Consider the following 20,418-nt stretch of genomic DNA (forward strand, 5'->3'; position numbering starts at 1 on the left):
AAGTTTCGTGTTGTTCCAGGATGATACGATATCATTCATTCTGTTCTATCTCCAGCTAGGACAGTGATAAACTGAAGCAGCTTTCCCTTAGCCAGCGAGGCTAGTTCTTGAAGAACGTCGATGACACGAGTCAACCTGGGATATTACCTATACCTACAGACCTTCCTACGATGGAAGCCGACTAGACTCTCGTTATTCATGCCAAGAAAATGAGATTACCAGCACATATCAGATTCACGGGATACGACGTAAAAATACCAGAAGAGCGTTGGTACATTACTGTTAGGAGGTTTTTCGCCCCAGGCGGGGGTGCCGAACAGGTATAGATTGCCCATTCTCCTCATACCCCTGGGATACTGTTTCAGGGCAAAGAATATGCTTGAACCGCCTTTGCTAATGAAAACATTTGTAGAATTTCAGACCAATTGCAAGCGCAGAATTGACGCAATCTATATTTGATTCGGATTCCCTGAATTACGCACTCGATGATGTCCGAATTGGAGGCGGAATCATGGTCTTTGGAGACCCAGATCTATATTGCACTTTTGTCACTGGGCACCAGAAAGGGGAGACAGAAGCTTGGGATGCCGGGGTAGGCAGGTGGAATCTCCCACAGGATATTGTGCAGCAGCCAATTCTAGTGGAGTATGACACCGCAGACTTCAGGAAGGGGCCGTGAGGTCGCTATCATATCACATACCAAGTTGGTTGCCTGCAGCCACAAAGCATACAGTGCTTTGTCTGATTCGCTTGAGATGATGATCTTCGTCGAGTGGACATAACCTCACTTGATCTTAGTCAGCCACTGCTTATTGCTACTTTTTGATTCGCACCTATAAAATTTCCCAAGGAGTACTCTGTATGGTTCTACCAAGAGCTGACATGGAGGCTGAATTGCCGCTGTAATTGCGCCACTGACACAATCAAGCACCGAACGGACTAATGTCTTCCATGAAAGCGTCAAAAAGGGGCTCCATCATCCGCTAAACCATGACGTTAAATCGTTTAGAGTTTAGCGAAAATCACCAATTGAGCAAAGCTTCATGCATTAGCGCGCAAGCTAACGGAGTTTGGCAGGTAGAAATGCCACCCAATAGTAGATCTATACGACCAAGAAAGAACATGAGTAGATGTCTGCTACCATTTACGGAATAGTTATTTGGGTCTTTCCGTCTCCAACTACCCCTGATTGAAGTTTCCAGAAAAGACAAAATAGTTCTAGGCTGAAGTATTGCGCATCCCACATTGGGATAGGATGTGCGTTGGCCCAAAAGTAGAAGAAATGGATACCACATGCCCCGTCTACAGCTAATAGTCTTGGATACCGGGTGATCCCCTGATTCTTGGTTCAATGATTGAGTGATAGTTTAGCTAGGCTTCGGCCCTACAAATATGCCTAGATCCTATAGGTCGAGCGTTTTTAGATTCGGGCCTCGATGATTTTCTCGACTATTGATTCGTCTTTTTGCCGATTTGGAGACTGTCAGCAGGTATTTCGTAGGATATACGGAGTAGTTGATTGAGTGGTCATTGGCATATTTTCGAACTCTAGTGGACTTGCAGCCTGCAAGTAAGCACCGAGAAAAGACCTAAAAGGTTGCATTGTGGAAACCCTAAGCACTGGTTTCAGGACGAAGCACGCCTGCTTTTGTGAACCTTTTACTGCATTTTACAGGGATAGCCTTACCAATCAATATTGATGGTCTCCACAGTGTAAGCTTTTGGATTCTTTTTCAGTCCCTCTAGAATGGTCTGGACTATTTCATGACTGGGCCTTGTGGGATACCCCGTAGAGGTAGACACCCTTGATTAGTATGTATACGTATTTCCTCCAAGACCTACACTTTCCACAAGTGCTTCTCGAGTTAATCGTGCTCATTAGCCCACAGGTGCAATCAACGACTCTGGCACCTCCTCTCCTGGTCCTCCTCCTTGTTCTCTTTGCCATTACCTCTGAGGGTGATTCAAGGGCGCCTGCCGGGGATCAAACCTGCAAATATATCCATCAGCACGACATACATAGCAAGATAGAACGAAGCAGACATTACGTATTAGACCACTCAAACGAAAACCAACAAATCAGAACGAGGCCAATGAAGCCACAGGTTCCATTAATAAGGGGTGTTTTGAGTCAGTGGTGACATTTATGCATAGAGACATATATATTCCTCATCCGTTGTATGTGTATCGTGAGGTTGTTTCTTTTCCATTTAACCATCGGTTTCACCGGGTTCGTTTACTTCAGTTGGCTGAAGCGGCCATGGCAATATCCGTTAATAGTCCTCAGGTTGTTTTAGGGACTGAGGGCGATTTGAGTGATCACTGAGTTGTTGAGAAATCAAAACGTAGTACCAAGAAGATGCTCAGTTGAAGGTCTGTGGACTGGATATCTCTCACATCGACGTCATCACATACACCTTGGACTAGGTTAGTTCATGTTAGAGGCAATTGATTACTGAGATGTTTAACCTCACTCTCAAGACATTGAATAGCCAGACGAGTGAACTGATAACTATTTCCTCAGACAAGGAAATGTATAATCACGTGCTGGCCTCAATGCGGTCCGGATCCCCCACATGCAGGGGGCAACTGTTCCGCATCTGCTTGATAGCAGCAAACGATCATTGAAACCGCGTTGGGCTTCTTTTATATATTGTGAGCTGGTGAGATTATGGAAAACCTTCATCCCGCTTCTGGGACCTAATCCTCATTCGAACCCACCAGACGTCACCTTCATTCTTTGCGACGCTCACTCACCATGGAGGATCTAAATGGCTTGAGTTGGTCCTCCGACTCAAACACAAGCAAACCACCGCCAATGAGCTCTGGGTATTTGTACCCAAGTATACCATCAAATGGTGGCTCCGGCAGGTCCACACCGTTATCTGCGACCTCGAACCGCTCAAGCTCACCAAAGCCCGCTACTCCCGCCGGAGATAGCTTCGCGAACCTGGTTTCATTCAATTCTTCCGCCGGGAACAAGAACCTATCTCTTATAGAACAGCAGAAGCGCTTGCAGGAGGAAAAGGCTAAGAAGGAAGCCGAAAATCGCAGTCGATTCGAATCGCAATACGGAGGCCAGAACAATCAATTCTGGGACAATTTCGAAGGACGCACGCGGAGCCCCGCATCTATACCTGCTCCTCGATCTGCACCTCCGCCCGCGGACGATGAGGATCTCCTGGCTGCCTTCAATTCTGCCGCACCGGTGGACGCATCGACGCATTTCCCAATCCCCACCTCCTCGAGATCGTCGCCTCGAATCGACTTGAACAGTCGCTCAGAACCTTCCAATGGGGGGATTTCCATGCAGGACAACACGGGGGGGATGGACGCCTTTGATGACGATGATCCATTCGGTCTCAATCAATTGAAGCCGAAATCCGCTCCCGCTCCTCAGCCTCAACAAGGCGACGATGATGATTTCCTTGGTTTGCTTGGGAAGCCGATATCAGATATCCCTCACCCCGAACCGCCTCCTAAATCTGCCACACCCTCAACTCAAGGACGAGACCAAGATGCATCTCCTATGCCTTCCAACGAGGTCGACCGGGCTATTGCGGAGTTGGTGGATATGGGATTCCCCGCGGATAAAGCTCGCCGGGCTTTGAATACCACCGAGTCCGGGACCGACGTGCAGGCTGCTGTTGGTTGGCTTCTCACCCAGGCCCATGCCGAGTCTCGGCAGAAGACTGAAGGGCATCCCAGTACAACTCATTCTACTGATCGCGCTGCAAGGAGCGATAGTCGCAACCGCGACAGGCCTTCGTGGATGAGAGAAGAAATGTCAGAATCTCGATCACGTCAGGACAGACGGAGTCCGGCATCAGCGGACAAAGATCCTGCGCAGTTAGCCTCCCAATTTGGTAATACCCTGTTGAAATCAGCCGGCTCGCTTTGGAAGACTGGCAGCAAGAAATTCCAACAAGCGGTAAACGAATTTAACGCCGAGCATGACCCCAGCCAACCGCGTTGGATGAGAGATGGATCCTCGCCACAAGATGAACCTCCTCTGCAGCCGCAGCGTCCAGATCGTCGTGATCAGCCGGCTCAATCACAACGAGAGCAGCAGGATTTCACCAATGAAGCGCTTCTTCTTGAGTCTGGTGATGGTCGGCCTCAGAAACCTCGTCACCGTGAAACCCACCACCCCGAGCCGAGAAGCCAGCCTCCTCGTACTCAACAGTCCCCTGGTGCTGTCCAGCCAAGGCAACAACCCAACTTCCTCCAACGTCCATCCCGACCAAGCTCTCAGGATCCTAAATCTCGAGTTTCACGGTTTAAGGATGAAGAGCAGACGGCTCAAGCATATGTTAGTCCTGCGAGACGCAAGCGACCCCAGGCGCCACCGCCGCCTTCTGAGCCGACTGTCGATCTCTTTGATTCCCCCGCTCCTTCAGCTAGTCGTTCAAAGCCTCCTCCCTCTGCCATGCCTACGACACGCTCAGCTTCCATTCCTGTACGCCCCAAAGCCCCAACACGGTCTATTCCACCTGTATCCCAAGAGGCGCTTCAATCGACACACCGGCACCGCGGAAAGGCCGCAGACTCATACAAAAGAGGCGACTACGCGGAAGCCCATCAGAGCTTTTCCACTGCTCTTGGAATGCTGCCTGACAAACATCCTATCACTATTATCATCCGCAGCAATCGTGCAATGACGGCCCTGAAGATCGGTGAACCCAAGTCCGCCATTGATGACGCCGACATCATTTTAACATTTATTGGCCCATCTAAGGGCGAATCGGAAGTAATCGATCTTTGCACCGGGGAACCACCTAAGCCTATGAAAGACTTCTTCGGCAAGGCTTTGATGCGTAAAGCCGAAGCCCTTGAGCAACTAGAGCACTGGAACGATGCAGCGCAGGCGTGGAAGCTGGCTGTAGAGTCTGGTCACGGTGGCAGCACGAGCATCCAAGGCCGAAACCGTTGCGAGAAAGCGGCTGGTATCAACAAGCCCCAATCTAAACCCACAGCCCCTGCTAGAAATCGGCCTTCACCTCCGCCTAAGAAGGCCTCGGTTATGTCCGGTCTCACGGCCACGTCGGCATCCGGGACGGACTTTGAAGCAGTCAGCCGTCTGCGACAAGCCAACCAGGCGGCTGAGCGTGCCGACGAAGAGAAGTTTGCTCTTGCCGAGAGCGTCGACGCGAAAATCTCTACCTGGAAAAGTGGCAAGCAAGACAATTTGCGTGCGCTGCTGGGTAGCTTAGACTCTGTGCTATGGCCCGAGGCTGGGTGGAAGAAGATTGGCTTGTCGGAGCTGGTGCTGCCGAATAAGGTTAAGATTCAGTACATGAAGGGGATTTCCAAGGTGCACCCTGATAAGGTATGTTTACTCCTTCTTAGGTGGTATTGGCAGATTATATACTAACGTTCCATATTAGATCTCTACCAGTGCCACCACTGAGCAGCGTATGATTGCTGGATCTGTGTTTGGAACCCTAAATGAAGCCTGGGACAAGTTCAGAGCTGAAAATAACCTCTGAGAGCTCCTATATTCCTGTTCATACCATCTACTCATGGTCATTTCGCTTGTTGCATTTCACGATTCCATTACCTAGAAGGGGCCTTGATAGCATTTTTGTCCCATAGAGAATTACATATGAGCGTTGCCTTCTTTGTGTTTCTGATCCCTTGTAGTACTCATTCTCGCTGCTTGTTTATCATCGTGATCTATGTTCGTCTCCAGGTGGCCTGCAAGACGGCTGCTTCTCGGGCAAAACTTCTCATACCAGCTGCTTCAGTCAAGATGCGCCCATGAATTCATACTTGCCGCTAAAGTATGCCTCTGTAAGGATTTGCAAATGCTGGTTTGAGGTCGGAGGAGTTGACGACCAACCTAGCTCCAGGATTGCGTACAATTCAATGATGAAAGAGCCTTTGAGTAAATGATATGTGTGAAGTAGAATGTCTTCAAAGACAACAATACCACAATCCGGCTATGAATCTTATGCTAACAAATCAAATCAACTGGTATCTTCATCCTCATGCCTCGGTGCTCTCCTTTTCCAACTTTTCTTCCTCGATCTTATCTCCCGATTCTAGCTGTGACTTTTCTTCCAATTGCTTTTGTTCGTCGCGAAGCCTTGCCCGTTCCACTGCCGCATCTCTCTTCATTTGCTTCTTGCTTGTCTTCGGCTCATTATCGGGCTTCGCGACCTTGGCGGATGGCCATTGATCCCGGCACTTTTGCTCCTCCTCTTCAGACCAAGCCCGAGGCAGGATCGCAAAGACCAGGTATGAGGTGTGAGTTCTGAGGTCCGGCTCCGATCGATGAGTCAAACGACCCTGAGCATAAACGGGGACATCGGTCTTCTCTTTATAGAACGGCGTCTCCTTCGCAATTGGCTGGTAATCTGGCTGGCCTTTGGTCATCCGATTCTCCCGGATGAGCTTGGCACGTTGTTCATCACTACGGAGCTTTGCAACTGCCTCCTCGACCGTCTTAGGAAACATTGTAGCTCCGCGAACGCCCTCGGTATCTAGCCCGACACGATCCCGCTTGACATCAAGCCGACGCTGAGCGACTTCTACCATTGAAATATTGAGCCATGATAGCTTGCGCATAGTGCGGATTGTACGCTCTGCCTGCTCGAGACAGGGCGAGAATGTGCAAATATAAGCGGGTGACTCAGGGTCGAGAGCTGATTCCTGCCCCGGGGGCGGATTTCGCACGAGATGTTTCAGTGCGAGCCAGGGAGCAGGGAGATCCAGGAAGATGGCGTTAGCCTTGGGCGATTTGCCGGTTTTGGGATCGCCCAGCAGGAATCCGTCCTCGTAAACGTCGCGATGTGTAGCCTCCACAATCCCGTCGAGACCGTGGTCTTTAAGTTCTTGCTGCACTTTGGCCGCGCGCCCTTCGTGGAATTCGAAACTGCATACCTTCCCCAGTCGTCGCCGTTTGGTTGCTTCTTCTGTCCCGGGATACCCGTTGAAAACGGCGCGTGCAGAGGCGTGCGTGAACGAGCCGCTGCCGGCTCCGGCTTCGATGACTGTACACCCCGGTCGTACGCGGAGTCGGTGGAGGATGTAGCTGTAGTCTGGGGTGTAGACGACCTGCGTGCGGTGTGGAAGAGACAGGGTCCACGCTTCGGGAGTCGGGGCGAGGATGTGTAGGAACCCACTATCCGCAGACACGGGGGCTCTTAATGATGGTCGCTTCTTGTCCTCCTCTGCGCCAGTTGTTGTCTCAGCATCGAGCTCTTCGGCCTTGCGCTTGGTGGATGGGCGACCGCGCGAGCCTGTATCAACTTTTGACGCGACAATCTGCGCGCCCCACGGTTGCCCGATCAGAGTGCTGTGTGGGAATGAGCCGAAGCGGGTGTTGGTGACCTTGCCTTCCCAATAGCCTTGGTTCTCATCGTCATGGTCGCGGAGGATCGTCGGAATGATCTGGTCGCGACGGAGTTGCAAGAGGGCAAGACTATCTGCATCCGCTACGGCGTTCCGGGTAAGGAATGGGGAAGTCATGGCGGGCGATATCAGCGCGGATAATTGGTACGGACAATCCCTAACTTGCGGTTGGAACTCGCTGTCTCTCCAAGAAAAAAAGGCTGTCATGCCTATTGCCTGATTGGGCCACGAATTAGGGCTCAGGGCTTGGTCCTCCCATCCCCCGTTGCCGCCAATCACAGCCAGTCCGCAGTTGATGGATGACTCGATCTGGTCCTGACAAGAGCCCCTCCCCCTCCATTGCCTTTGTTTCCCTCTTTATGCTCTTCCCCCGACCCGCCCTTCTTTCCTTTCGTTTCTTTCCACCGTTCAAACAGCGGTTCTTATTGTCAGGCACTTCTTTCAGTTCTATGTCTTCTCGCCAGCAGCCGCCATGGCGGCAACCGGTCGCTAGCCCGGACGCGCAACTGCCTCCATTGAAGGTATGGAACTCGTTGACCAAGTCCAAGACCCCCTTCATCCCGATCGACCCTGCGGGCAAGAAGGTTGTATGGTACGCGTGCGGACCGACTGTTTACGACGACGCGCATCTTGGACATGCCCGAAACTATGTTAGCACCGATATTATCCGGCGAATTATGCGCGACTACTTCAAGTTTGACGTCAAATTTGTTATGAACATTACAGACGTGGACGATAAGGTATGGCTCGGAGCTGTGTATACAGCCTCAAGCACGGTGACTCACCAATCTTATAGATCATCCTCCGCGCCAGACAACAACACCTGTTTAATGAATTTGTCGCCGCCAACCCTACGATTACCTCGGAGGTCCTAGATACCGTCAAAAGCGCTTTCGTCGCCTACTTAAAGAAGAACCTTCCCTTGCTCGACTCCGAACTCCCTCCGTCGCAGTACCAGAATGAGGTTGAGAAAACCTATGCGACTATTTTGAACGGTGGAACTTTGCCAGGAAACGACAAGGCAGGTGATGCCGAGGCCAAGGTTAAGATGCACATCAAGACGGCTTCTTCTGCCGCAAAAGTAATCGTGCAGGCGGAAGCCCGTGATAGCTCGAGTGCAGACCCTGCTCTCTTTGCTGAGTCGTTCTATTCGAACGCGCAAGATCTTATTTTGCCTTACCTCGATGCCCTGAAGGGCGCATTGGTTGATGCGGACGATCACAGCATCTTCACCAAGTTGACTAAGAGATATGAGGACCGGTTCACTAAGGATATGCGGGACCTGAACGTTCTTGATCCTACCGAGTTGACTCGCGTGACAGAATACGGTGATGAGATTGCGGCCTTCGTGGATCGCATTGTTAAGAATAACTTCGGATATGCTACAAAGGATGGATCGGTATACTTTGATATCAATGCCTTCGAAGCTGCGGGTCATCCGTACGCACGGCTTGAGCCATGGAGCCGGTCGGACAACAAGTTGGCTGCAGAGGGCGAAGGATCTTTGGCCAGCAAAACGACAGAGAAGCGTGGTGCTTCCGATTTCGCTCTCTGGAAGTCGTCGAAGCCAGGTGAGCCAAGCTGGTCAAGTACCTGGGGCAAGGGTCGCCCTGGTTGGCACATCGAATGCTCAGCTATGGCATCAGCCAGGCTAGGCAAACATATGGATATTCACTCAGGTGGCATTGATCTTGCCTTCCCGCACCACGACAATGAGCTAGCCCAGAGTGAGGCATACTGGCACGGTGACCACAAGAATGACCAATGGGTTAACTACTTCCTTCACATGGGCCATCTGTCCATCCAAGGATCCAAGATGTCCAAGTCGTTGAAGAACTTCACTACCATCCGAGAAGCGCTTGATCGCAAAGACTGGTCGCCGAGAAGTCTGCGCATTGTTTTCCTCCTGGGTGGCTGGAAGGATGGCGTTGAGATCACAGAGGATTTGATAAACACAGGCAGCTCATGGGAGGAGAAGGTGAACAACTTTTTCCTCAAGGTGAACGACCCTGCAGCTCTCCAGTCGTCCGGCACCGACACCACCTTTGCTGCTGATCTGGAAGCTGCCAAGAAGGCGGTCTACGATCAGCTCTGTGATTCATTCAACACTCCCGCTGCCATGGCGTCGATTTCGGAACTTATCTCTAAGTTCAATATTGCCGACAAGGCTACCGTGCCCTCCAAGGATGTCCAAGCTGCAGCCCAATGGGTTACCTCCATGGTGAACATCTTCGGTCTTAACGGCACCGCCTCTGCTGACAGCACTGAAATCGGCTGGTCTGGTATTGAGATTCCCGAGGAGGCCAAACCCTACCTGTACCCTCTGTCGGCTATGCGTGACACGCTCCGTGAAGCCGCACGGTCCAAGGCTGGAATATCCGCCAAGGATATCCAGGCGGCAGTTGCCCAAGCATCGGCACCCCAAGAGGCCTCTGAATCTGCCAAGCCATACGCTGAGCTTTTCTCCAACTTCCGTGACAAGGTGGTGTCTTTGGAGTCATCTGATTCTATTGGCAAGGATATTCTGTCCCTGTGCGACCGTGTGCGAGACATCGACCTCTTCGATGTTGGTATCGCCCTCGAAGATCGGGAGAACCAACCTGCCCTAGTCCGGCCAGTCACCCAAGAGATGATTAAGGTGCGGGCAGAGAAGGAAACTCGGGCTCTCCAAAAGCAGGCTGAAAAGCTGAAGAAGGAGCAGGAGGCTCTCAAGAAGGCGGAGAAGGGCAAACTGAGCCACCTGGAGATGTTCCGTACCAACGAGTACAGCGCCTGGGACGATGAAGGCATGCCTACCCGCGATAGTACCGGCGAGGAGATCACTAAGAGCCGGGCGAAGAAGCTCCGCAAAGACTGGGAACGCCAGAAGAAGGCACATGAGGCGTGGTTGGCTAACCAGGCCAAATAGAAGCCAAACAAAAGAGAGTATTTTGATTTTTGATATCTAGTTTGATAGTTATACGGGGTGGGTTTCCACTTTGCATCGCGAGGCGTTTCTCTCGGCATATATCCTTCTTATCTTATACAATGCGAATATTGTCTGATTGGGATACTTTAAGCATCATTCATCCCTCGATTTGTTATAGTTATACTAATTGTTATGACATATAAACTTGCACTGAACTTAACCCAGCTCTCATACTGTCATACTTCCTAGCACATTACCCATGCACTACAATAGACATGCAGTGCTCGATGCAGTGTCAAGTCACTCGGGCCGACAAATCCGTGCCACCTGCGGAGTTTCCCCGGAAAACCCCCCATTAAATGCACTATAGGGTTGGGGTAAGTGGGATGACCATTTCCTCGCTTTGTTTTTCCTTTCTCTCCATCAGACACCCTTTCTTTACTCGACTACTTGTCTCGTTACTAGTCTACCTACATTGAATATGGCAGTACAGACAGGTCTCGACTATATGCGTTCGCGCACGCAGATCGACTGTGATACGCTAGACGACGAAGGTGAGTCCACATCGTAGAGATTATTATATGATCTTTTTCAGATAATTGACTATTTTTAAGTCGCCAAAACCCTGGGTCCATTCGAGGACTGTACTTCCAACCAAGTAAGCAGGTCGAAGATACTACATAACCAGGTTACAACTAACCGCTCAGGCTATTGCACTTGGCGAGCTTTCTAAGCCAGCACGGGCTGAAGTCATTGCGGCGGCACAGGCAGATGCGAAGAAACTGCATCCGAACTACTCGTCAACCACGGTCGAAGAATTGGCTGTCGAGATTGCGGTAAGTCATGCTTCGATTGTAGCATTGATGGGCTTAAAGAAGTCGACTAATATCGATTAATAGACTGTTAGATTGGCCGTTGGAATGGCAAAACATATTCGTGGACGTGTTCATGTCCAGGTTAATCCTTACTACTCATACTCATCGGAGAAGATTGCGGCCAATGCATTCCGTATGTTTAACTTTTCTCATTGTCATTGATTTTGCTCAATTGAGCCGATGTTGATCAGATCATTTATAGGAATTTTGCAGTTGTTCCATTATGTCCAGCCCGGCTTCGACGTCAGTCGCATCTCTATCAAGATTCCTAGTACGTGGGAAGGAATGATGGCCTGCCACACTCTTGAAGCAGCCGGTGTGCATACTTTAGCAACCACTTTGTTCAGCATGGCTCAAGCTGTGCTCGCAGCTGAGGTCGGCTGTACTTATATCGCACCTTATGTGAACGAACTGAGGGTGCATGTACAAGCAGGGTAAGTACCAAACTCTTCTCCGATATCCTACCTAACACTCTCATTTCAGATTTGTGGACAATGCGAAATTGCTCCCGCTTTGCGCAGCCATTCAGAAATACTATAAGTCCATCAATTCGCCCACCAAAGTTCTCCCTGCTAGCTTGACTTCCGTCGAGGAGATCTTCTGCCTCGCTGGGGTGGATCACCTCACTATCTCGCCAGGTCTGTTGACACAGTTGACTCAGCCTTATGTAGGAGATGTCAAGTCGCTACTTGATATTGAGCCGACACTTCCAATCCCGGCGCAGGAGTACTCTCTCATCAGCGATCCTGGAAACTACCAGATCAGATTTGCCCGCGACCTGGGTGGTGCTAGTCAGATTAAGCTGACCGAGGTAAGGATGGATACATTGATCAATTTCGAGCTTTGCTGACAGAGACGAAGGCTATAAATATTTTCTGTGATGCCCAGGACAAGTTAGAGCTGCTTATGAAAGGACAATAGTGTCATGGTTTGCTATAGTAGCGGTACGGATGCTCAAGGGCGCCAATGTGGCAACTATTAACGACGCAGATCATGTGACCACAGTAAGGATTGTGTCAATAGCTCTGAATTGGTAGTCCATGGTGAAGGGAATATCACCTTATCTAACCCGTATCTTCATAAACTGCTGGAAATGAAATAAATGAAGGAAACAAGAAGAAATGCCCTGCCCTAATTTGTATACTCCCATGCACGTGACCAGACGTCATCCATGGCTCCGTCTGTGAATTTCTCCAATTCTCTTCGCGCACCTCCAATTGCCCTATTTTCGACTTGGACAGAGTCGGATCTTCCAGAGAATATATTCATTTATACTGGGAATTCTACTTTTTACCTTGTTTCGCCTCCCAAACCATTCAGAATCACTTGACTCTGAATCGCACGGTTCACCTGCATCATGTTTCCCTCGCAGGCGGCTAATTTGAACATCGAGGCCCTTAGCGGCATCTGTGGGTAAGTCTGCTCTTTTTTCCTTCTTTGGTGTTTTTCGTTAGATGTCATGTTCATTTAATACATGTGCGACGTTGGATCTATATTTACTAAGACTGGCGATATCTGTATGTTTTGTTTCTTAGTCCAATACTAACTCATTTAGATCAATCTCTATTGCCTGTTGGGTTGTCGTCTTCTCCCCTCAAATCATCGAGAACTTCCGACGTGGCTCTGCAGATGGCCTCTCTCTCATCTTCCTCATCATCTGGTTGGCTGGCGATGTGTTCAACATCCTTGGTGCCGTCCTACAAGGCGTGCTTCCTACCATGATCATCCTTGCAGTATACTACACTTTAGCAGATATTGTTCTGCTGGGACAGTGCTTCTATTACCGGGGATTCAACCTCAAGGAGGAGCTATCTCCATCCGCCACACCGGACCTTTTTGCAGCCAACGGTACTTCCGACGAGGAGCGGAATAGTGCCGAACATGAACCAGCGCCAACAGAGAGATCATCCCTTATTCCAAAGCCCAACGGCCATGTCCAAATCCAGGACCCGGCTACAAACGTAGCGGGACAGCAACCCGAAGACCATACACAAATGCCGTCCGCCGGACGACGGCACTCGACAAACTCTTTCCATGATATCTTCTCCTCGGTGGATGCCACCCATCTGTCACCCGCAACGCCCTTCTTCGAACCCACTTCCGATTGTGCGCGCCGCCGTGCTCAACTCGCTCGTCGTCGCCGCATCTCCGTCCTCCAGTCCATCCTTTTCAACTTCACGGCCGTCGCTCTAGTCTGTGCTGCAGGCGTGGTGGGCTGGTTCGTCAGCCCGGCAGCAAAGCCAGCATCGCCAGACCCGGAACCTATCACCATGGATGTTCTGGGTCAAGTATTCGGCTATTTCTGTGCAGCTTTGTACCTTGGATCACGTCTGCCCCAGCTTCTCTTGAACTACCGCCGCAAATCAACGGATGGTGTTTCCCTGCTGTTCTTCCTCTTTGCTTGCATTGGAAACTTGACTTATGTGCTTTCTATTATGGCATACTCGCCTGTTTGCCATGGTGGGTCGACTGAGGAGGTCCTGGGCCATCACAGCCACCGTGCGCATTGTCGTCCTGGCGAGGCGGCTGCGCTGTATGGCCGGTATGTATTGGTGAACTTGTCGTGGCTGATTGGCAGCGCTGGTACGCTGCTGCTGGATATGGCGATCTTTATACAATTTTTCCTATACCGCGATAGCAAGGGCGAGGAAGAGGAAGAGTAAACTCAAAGTTTATGTGATTTATTGGACATATACAAAGGTTCGAAATACATTTTACGACTTTTAGCAGAAAAAAAAAAACAAGTTGAAAGCGATACTAGCTCAAGGGCATGAAAGAAGTAAGGCAACATAAGGAACAACTATAGAAACACACAAACTTGGCAACTCAACGAGTTAATCACCGGAAATGAGCATATGTCCACTGATCACTGACTCGGAAGAATAATCAGAACAATTATCAGAAGGAAACACGGGGATGCACGTTCTCAGAAATAACCGCCCACGCTATCCCATTCTTGTCTTTCACACCAACGGCGGGAATATTCGTTGGATATTTTCTGCCCAAGACTGTTTTGATTCTATAAGCCATCATTACTTGGAGCAAACAGAAAACAAGCTCAATTTGTTGGTTCTTGTACCCGGATGTGACACATTCCTCCCTGCGTTGGTGACCTGGCTACCAACAATGAGGTTCTGATATGATTGGATATCATTGCATGTTTATTAGTACGAAGCATATCTCAAAAATGTAAAATAGATAGCTCGAAAGAGCTGCAAGCCAAGTCACATCGCCTCCCTCATGACTGCGTTGGATACGCCACCACTTGGACATGGATATATGGCAACTGGACCCTAGCAGTGCCAACAAGTTCCGAAAATCCTAGAAGCAATCGATACATCGTTTCCAACAAAGTCCTGTCCGTAAATTGGCGTCGATGAGCCATAATACAGCCCTCCAATGATTGCCTGAGCCGGGAAGAGCCGACCAAACACGAACCAACAGAGCCAACGTACGTTGGACAGACTTCGCGCCTCGTATGATGAAAGCTAAACTAGCGGTCAGTCATTCCTAGCTTACAGGTTCAGCTTACTAGGCGGGGGAAATGTTTGCTATGAAGCAGGGGTCGCGGATCCGCGAATGGGTCGTTCCAGCCATGAACTACCGAATACATGGGTAGAATGTCAGCACCTGAGGCCTGGAACACTTCCAATAATTGTATATCGTATTCATGCCTGTAGCATCACTTTGCAAGTGAGGGGATCTATTCGCTCAATCAGGCTGGCGGAGACGTGGCTTTACCTCCGGACCAACCATCTTCGTCAATGATGCAGGTGTCTCGATGTAAACAGACTAAGAAGCCTATCCAACCGTACTTGGGCAGAGTTATGGCATGCAGGACAGGGATCGGCGAAAGTTGGGAGGTTGAGGGGGCCGGCGCCAATATAAGTTTCACGAGAGCGCTAAGCGCCGACAGCCTATCATTTTGCTTTTGGATAGTTACTTGCAGCCCTAAGCTGACTTGGAACCTAATTTCATTCGTTTTAGTGCCGGCGATCCCTTATCACAATACCCCGGTCTATAACGCCCGTGGAACCTTACCAGCCAACAATTATATGGCGGGTTGCTGCTGTGTTGGGTTTCGTTCTTTGCAGCCTTGATTCCAGCCCAATTTTCCAGATGGGATTCTCAGGGCAGTGATAAATGTGTATATATACTCCGACTAAATCGCACCATGGAAAGAATAATCCAGTCAACCCAAATACGAAACAAGCATTAGCAAAATACCATCCACAAACACAAACACCTACCTCATCACCCAAGACAATCTATCTACTCCTTTCTCTTTTACCAAATATCCAACCACCATGCCTTCCGCTATAAGACATCGGAGAATAGTGCACGCCGATACGACCAAAATGGGCCGATGGGCCGACTTCGACGCGGTCGAGGCCGACAAACTCGGCACCTGCTCTGTCACGGCAATCGTCAACGAGGAAGGCTTTCTGCTCTCCAACACTTCCTCGGACGGGGCTCGCGAGATCCCTGCGGCAGAAGCTCTCTGTGCGCTCTACAATGCGAACAAATCGCTCTTCGGCAACAAGCCGGTGAATGTGTGGACTGTGTACGAGCAGGAAAACGCCGATAAAGGACAGTGTATTTCGCCGATTATGCAGAGGATCAAGCCGGCGAGGATCTTCGAGCAAGTTTATGACGGGGAATCTTTCATGAATTGGCCCAGTGAAGAAGGGGCGAAGTTTTCTTTGAAGGTCGTGGGTGGGACTGTCATGGCTACGATGCGCCGCCAGGATGGAGCTGGGTCTGCTATTCCGCTTTATGGGGATGGGACGACTGTGGTGTCTCGTCTATAGAGTGGGGTAGCCTTGGTTGTCGACAAATTGAACTACTTGCTGAACCAGTATTAATAAACAACTTGAGAAGAGACGGTAAATTGAGAACTAAGCTAAAATACCCAGGAAACACCTCGCTACATGCGGCTTAGAGCAGAAGACAGAAAATAGCAAGTAGATAATCATTCAGGGTGGGCTTCCACCTTCCCCTTCGCGACCTCAGACCAGTTCGTGCTCAGCGATGTTCCCTGGCTTTCGGTGTAGCTTTTAATCATAGCGCGGCGCGTCTCTGGGTCAGCGCCGGCATACAGCTTCTTGAAGAACCCGTCCACAGCATCACCACCTTCGTCATCCGATACGTCTGCGTTTCCATCAGCCTTTGGTTTCGCAGTAAGTGACGACGCGACTTTGTCCCAATCCTTGGGGCCGCTGCGTGAGGAGGTAGGATACGAAGGACCCGTGGGAGCCGGCGAGGTTTGCGCCGCTGGACGGTCGGTGATCTCGGCGGGGTTGGTGGCTGAGCCCTCGAGGGCACCCCATTTTTGGCCGGCTTTCTGCTTTCGCAGAGTGAGTTCGATCTTGGTGCCTTTAACTGAGACCTTGGACTCGGCAGGATTGATAGCTGCATAGAGCGGGTCGAGGGTAAAGTCGTATTCAGAGCCAGATGGGAGGGGGAATTGTAGCGAGATCTGTTTTAGAATTAGTCCAAAGTCCAATCATGGCCAGACAGAATATCGCTTACCAAATCCTCTTTCAGGTCGACTGCGACACTGTCCTTTGGGATCCCCTTGGCATAAAGAGTCACAACCACGGAGTCCTGTGACTGGTACCACTCATGGCGAACCTTCTCCGGGGCAACAGAAACAGCTGCAGCGGAGCTCGAGTCTGGAAGTCGAGCAGTTGAACCAGACTCTTCTGCGGATGGCTGCTGGGGCTCTGCCGGCTGTGTCTTAGTCTGCGAGGCTCCGGCTACTCCCACGTTGCCAGCCTTGAGGGCCTTCCACTGAGCCTTCATCTCGTCTCCAGTCGGAACGTATACGGAAGACGGGAACTCGGTAACAGATACAGTGCACTTCGGGTCGTCCTTGGGTAACTCTGCTAGCTTCCGTTGAATTTTGGCGGTCCAAATCGGCAATTGGGCGCTGTAGTTGTTTCTGGCGCCCTTCGACGCAGATCCTGGTCCTCCCATGGCAGCTTGCACCTGTTCGGATCTATTCGCTAGCGGTTGCTCGCTCTTGGTTTTATCAGCAATAATTTCAAACACAAATCCTGCGTCTCCATACCGCTCAAGCTGGTACAGCGACACGGCACGGCGCATCTGAGCGGAGAGGATAAACTCGCGGTTTCCCCGCTCTTTGGCGAGCTGGAGCGCGATTTCGGCATCTTCGAGTGCGGCCTGATAGTTGGGTCCGCCATTTGCGGGCTTGAGGCGCGAATAGGCAGTCGATCGTGAGATGTAGTATGCCGGAGCGCGGGGTAGCTCGCTCAAGGCATGGGTGTAGTGTTCGATAGCGATGGGGTAGTTGGATTCGGCCGAGGCCTTGTCACCCTGAGCTGCAGCATTCATGGTGATGGTATCAGGGTCTGACGGACGTGGTTGGTTCGAATGAAAGCAATCGCAAACAATCGTGGGGGTTTCAAGGAGCCGCAGTGGCCCAAGCTTCTGTTGATCATTTTGGATGGTCACGTGTTGTACTCCTCCACAACGAGGAAGGGGTGGATGTTGCATTTGGGAAGATGAGAGAAAACAAGAGATACAACATGTACCAAGTCAATACCAGCTCAATGCACGTTATTATTGATTAGATACATTTCTGTAAAGTATTATTTTCCCTAGTTTTACACGAGCTCTGCATTGCCGAACTTCTTACTATACAAGCCCAAGGCACGGATAGGCCAGTAGAACTTGTAGTTGGGATAGGAGATCATGCTAGAATTACTGTTAGTAAATCAAATCCAGAAGATCAGGACAGCTCAAGCTTACCAAGACTGGTTGAATACTCCCTCGATTGCTTCCTGCAGCCACTCGCCATTCCGCTGCTGGCGAGACATCAACAGCTTGATGCCCCTCTCCAACGGCTCTTTGTGCGGGTAGCCCGCTTCCATTAGCCCAAGAAGAGACCAGGCAGTCTGGCACACCTGGGACTTCTCGTGCTGAACATACTGGTGAGTTGAGCTACTAAGGTATGACTCGCCCCAGCCACCATCCGCCTGCTGCTTCTCGATCAGGAAGTCACAGCCCCGACGAGAGTCGGCGCTCGTTTCATATGTCTCGCCGACGCTGGCCAGACTTTCTAGCGCGAACAACGCCGCGTAGGTGAAGCAGATTCCCCAAGAGCCATACCAGCTCCCGTCGGCACGCTGTACGTGCTTGATGTGGCTGACAGCCTTCTGCTTCGCGGCGCGGATTTCGTCGGCGCGATATTCGGGGTAGAATTTGCTGAAGAGTGACAGAGCCGTAACAGATGCCGTTGTGCATTCGGGGTGGTCGTAGCTGATCATGATTCCGCCGAAGACCTCTGCGGCATTGAGCCACTCGACCTTGGGTGAAGCGCGGGTAATTTCATACTCGGAGAAGCCGCCGCTTGGGTTTTGCATGAGCAAGAGACAGTCGACAGCGTCCTTCAACCGTTGTTCGGAGATCAGCTTGGGGAAGCCGTGCATCTCCTGCAGCTGGAGTGTTGAACGGAGACCCTCGGCGGTGCAATCACTAACTGTGTAGCCTTGGTCCTTGGTACTGAATGGCCAAGCACCCTTGCGGTGTTGGCGGTAACATTTCTCTTGATCTGGCACGTTCTCTCGTAATTGATGGTCTTCGAGGAATTCGAGAGCTTTAGTCAACATCGGTCGCCATTTGGGATCGTCGGCGAAACCAGCAACGACGACCGCCTGGGTGATGAATGCCGTATCCCAAACTTGAACGCCATTGGTGCCGTTTGCGAGCATGCCCTCGCTCTTTACCCACATATAGTCATTCAACCGCTCCCTGTGTTGGCGGACGGAGTAACTGTCAGGGCCGTCGTGGATAAAGCAAGCCACCATGTTCATTGGATTGTTGACGGGTCCCAGCCCCGCATATTTGGTGTTTTCGTCTTCCATGCGAATCAATTCCCAGGTCCATTCCTCAGCTCGCTTAACAATACTGGGGGGTCGAAGGTAAGGGTTCCAGACCCGAACCAACAGTTCATTGGCTGTATTCAACAGCCACGTCTTGGGGTAGTAATTGTCCACCTCGTGGATTGAATTGCGATGCGCAGCAAAATCGACAGAGCTGTATGGCTGGGTGTATAACTCTTCGCGCAGTTGTCTTGTCAAGTCATCTGGAGGGTGAGACCATTGTTTAGACCACAGCCAAGACATTGGGAGGAACACCTGGCGCATATGAATCCACCACCGCCAAGGAGCAAAGGGAACCCAGTCGGGAAGAAGCCTATGTAGTCGGTTAATAAAAGAGAGGTTGTACAGGTTGCAATGCGTGAACCAACCAAATCTCAGGGGGAACTGGGTTGACACCCTCCCACTCCATCACTCCCAGAATGCTGAGCCAGAACTTAGCCCAATGAGGACCGTAGATCGCACCTCCAAATTTATGCAAAAGGCCCCGGGCTTTGATCATGCGCGGGTCCTCTTCGCTGACACCGATCAAGCGCAGTGCCACATAGTTCATACAAGTACCGAATACAGAGCTGTGGCCTTCGATGTGCAGACCCCATCCACCATCCTCTGGGTGCTGACGGGCAAACAGGTATCGCTTGATCTCCGTTGCATACTCAGGGGGAATAGGGGTATTGGTCACATAGTAAGTAATCAAAATACCTGGCAGCAAGAACATAGGGCCACCGTACTCGCAAGCCCAGTTTCCGGGCTCCAGTTGCAGATGCGAGAAGAATGAAAGCCCATTCTCGGCAGCTTCCAATGGCGTCTTGGCCTGTGGCAGCTCTGGAAGACCCTATAATGCGCCGTTAAATTGGAGGATTTAGATTTTTGTCAATGAGGGTTAAATACTGTTGGCAATCCCAGATGATATTTATCAGCTACTGACTGCGGCCATTCTTGGTTTTCCACATCGGATTCGAGATACCGCCATGTCTGACGGCCTTCCTCATCGAGCAATCGCCAGCGCGAGTAATCGGTCTTAAGATCTCCATTGGCATCTGGGGTGAGATGACCATCAGCTGGTGTTCTCCACGGCCCAATATGAGGAGTAGAAGACATGATATGAGGAATTGGATCTTTTCGCCAACCTAGTAAAGACGATAACCAGCTCAGGAGCTAAGGCACGGGGGAAACCGGGGAAGCTTAGTCATCAGTATCACGACTGCGGTGTAGAATGAAGAATGTTTTACATCATATGAGGCCAGGAAAACAATTGATTGAAAGAAGAAGAATGAAGAGGAGGATGAAGGTATCAAGGATGTTCTGATCAAAAGATAGGGGCCTATGGTGGTGCGGTAGTGGTAGTGGTGGTGTGGCCTGGCATCCCGAGGTC

The 20,418-nt window shown here is 50.7% G+C and overlaps 9 protein-coding genes across 9 annotated transcripts; 6 read left to right on the forward strand and 3 right to left on the reverse strand.

The window, feature by feature from the left end:
- Positions 1–209: 209 nt before the first annotated feature.
- On the forward strand, positions 210–679 carry LCP9604111_3494 (uncharacterized protein; the record flags this gene model as incomplete). Its single annotated transcript, XM_039071088.1, has 2 exons — positions 210–320; positions 413–679. The coding sequence occupies 2 exons, from the start codon at positions 210–212 to the stop codon at positions 677–679; spliced, it is 378 nt and encodes a 125-aa protein (XP_038930761.1).
- Positions 680–2,758: 2,079 nt separating this feature from the next.
- LCP9604111_3495 (UBA/TS-N domain protein) lies at positions 2,759–5,489 on the forward strand (the record flags this gene model as incomplete). Its single annotated transcript, XM_039071089.1, has 2 exons — positions 2,759–5,329; positions 5,388–5,489. 2 exons carry the CDS (start codon positions 2,759–2,761, stop codon positions 5,487–5,489), a joined length of 2,673 nt encoding a protein of 890 aa, XP_038930762.1.
- A 499-nt stretch (positions 5,490–5,988) lies between these two features.
- On the reverse strand, positions 5,989–7,473 carry trm61 (tRNA 1-methyladenosine methyltransferase subunit GCD14; the record flags this gene model as incomplete). The annotated part of the gene is made up of 1 exon (XM_039071090.1): positions 5,989–7,473. One exon carries the CDS (start codon positions 7,471–7,473, stop codon positions 5,989–5,991), a length of 1,485 nt encoding a protein of 494 aa, XP_038930763.1.
- A 332-nt stretch (positions 7,474–7,805) lies between these two features.
- LCP9604111_3497 (cysteine--tRNA ligase) lies at positions 7,806–10,264 on the forward strand (the record flags this gene model as incomplete). The annotated part of the gene is made up of 2 exons (XM_039071091.1): positions 7,806–8,096; positions 8,153–10,264. The coding sequence occupies 2 exons, from the start codon at positions 7,806–7,808 to the stop codon at positions 10,262–10,264; spliced, it is 2,403 nt and encodes an 800-aa protein (XP_038930764.1).
- Positions 10,265–10,745: 481 nt separating this feature from the next.
- On the forward strand, positions 10,746–12,060 carry LCP9604111_3498 (uncharacterized protein; the record flags this gene model as incomplete). Its single annotated transcript, XM_039071092.1, has 7 exons — positions 10,746–10,818; positions 10,879–10,922; positions 10,972–11,100; positions 11,164–11,272; positions 11,342–11,573; positions 11,623–11,950; positions 12,001–12,060. The coding sequence occupies 7 exons, from the start codon at positions 10,746–10,748 to the stop codon at positions 12,058–12,060; spliced, it is 975 nt and encodes a 324-aa protein (XP_038930765.1).
- A 436-nt stretch (positions 12,061–12,496) lies between these two features.
- Positions 12,497–13,802, forward strand: LCP9604111_3499 (PQ-loop repeat-containing protein; the record flags this gene model as incomplete). Its single annotated transcript, XM_039071093.1, has 2 exons — positions 12,497–12,552; positions 12,695–13,802. 2 exons carry the CDS (start codon positions 12,497–12,499, stop codon positions 13,800–13,802), a joined length of 1,164 nt encoding a protein of 387 aa, XP_038930766.1.
- A 1,695-nt stretch (positions 13,803–15,497) lies between these two features.
- LCP9604111_3500 (uncharacterized protein) lies at positions 15,498–15,950 on the forward strand (the record flags this gene model as incomplete). The annotated part of the gene is made up of 1 exon (XM_039071096.1): positions 15,498–15,950. The coding sequence occupies one exon, from the start codon at positions 15,498–15,500 to the stop codon at positions 15,948–15,950; it is 453 nt and encodes a 150-aa protein (XP_038930767.1).
- A 161-nt stretch (positions 15,951–16,111) lies between these two features.
- Positions 16,112–17,496, reverse strand: LCP9604111_3501 (co-chaperone SGT1; the record flags this gene model as incomplete). Its single annotated transcript, XM_039071097.1, has 2 exons — positions 16,112–16,618; positions 16,672–17,496. 2 exons carry the CDS (start codon positions 17,494–17,496, stop codon positions 16,112–16,114), a joined length of 1,332 nt encoding a protein of 443 aa, XP_038930768.1.
- Positions 17,497–17,768: 272 nt separating this feature from the next.
- LCP9604111_3502 (terpene cyclase/mutase family protein) lies at positions 17,769–20,144 on the reverse strand (the record flags this gene model as incomplete). The annotated part of the gene is made up of 4 exons (XM_039071098.1): positions 17,769–17,859; positions 17,914–19,359; positions 19,415–19,878; positions 19,935–20,144. The coding sequence occupies 4 exons, from the start codon at positions 20,142–20,144 to the stop codon at positions 17,769–17,771; spliced, it is 2,211 nt and encodes a 736-aa protein (XP_038930769.1).
- Positions 20,145–20,418: the final 274 nt, after the last annotated feature.

This window comes from Penicillium roqueforti, assembly GCF_015533775.1.
Source record: "Penicillium roqueforti strain LCP96 04111 chromosome Unknown scaffold_05, whole genome shotgun sequence".
In the NCBI taxonomy this organism is placed as follows: domain Eukaryota; kingdom Fungi; phylum Ascomycota; class Eurotiomycetes; order Eurotiales; family Aspergillaceae; genus Penicillium; species Penicillium roqueforti.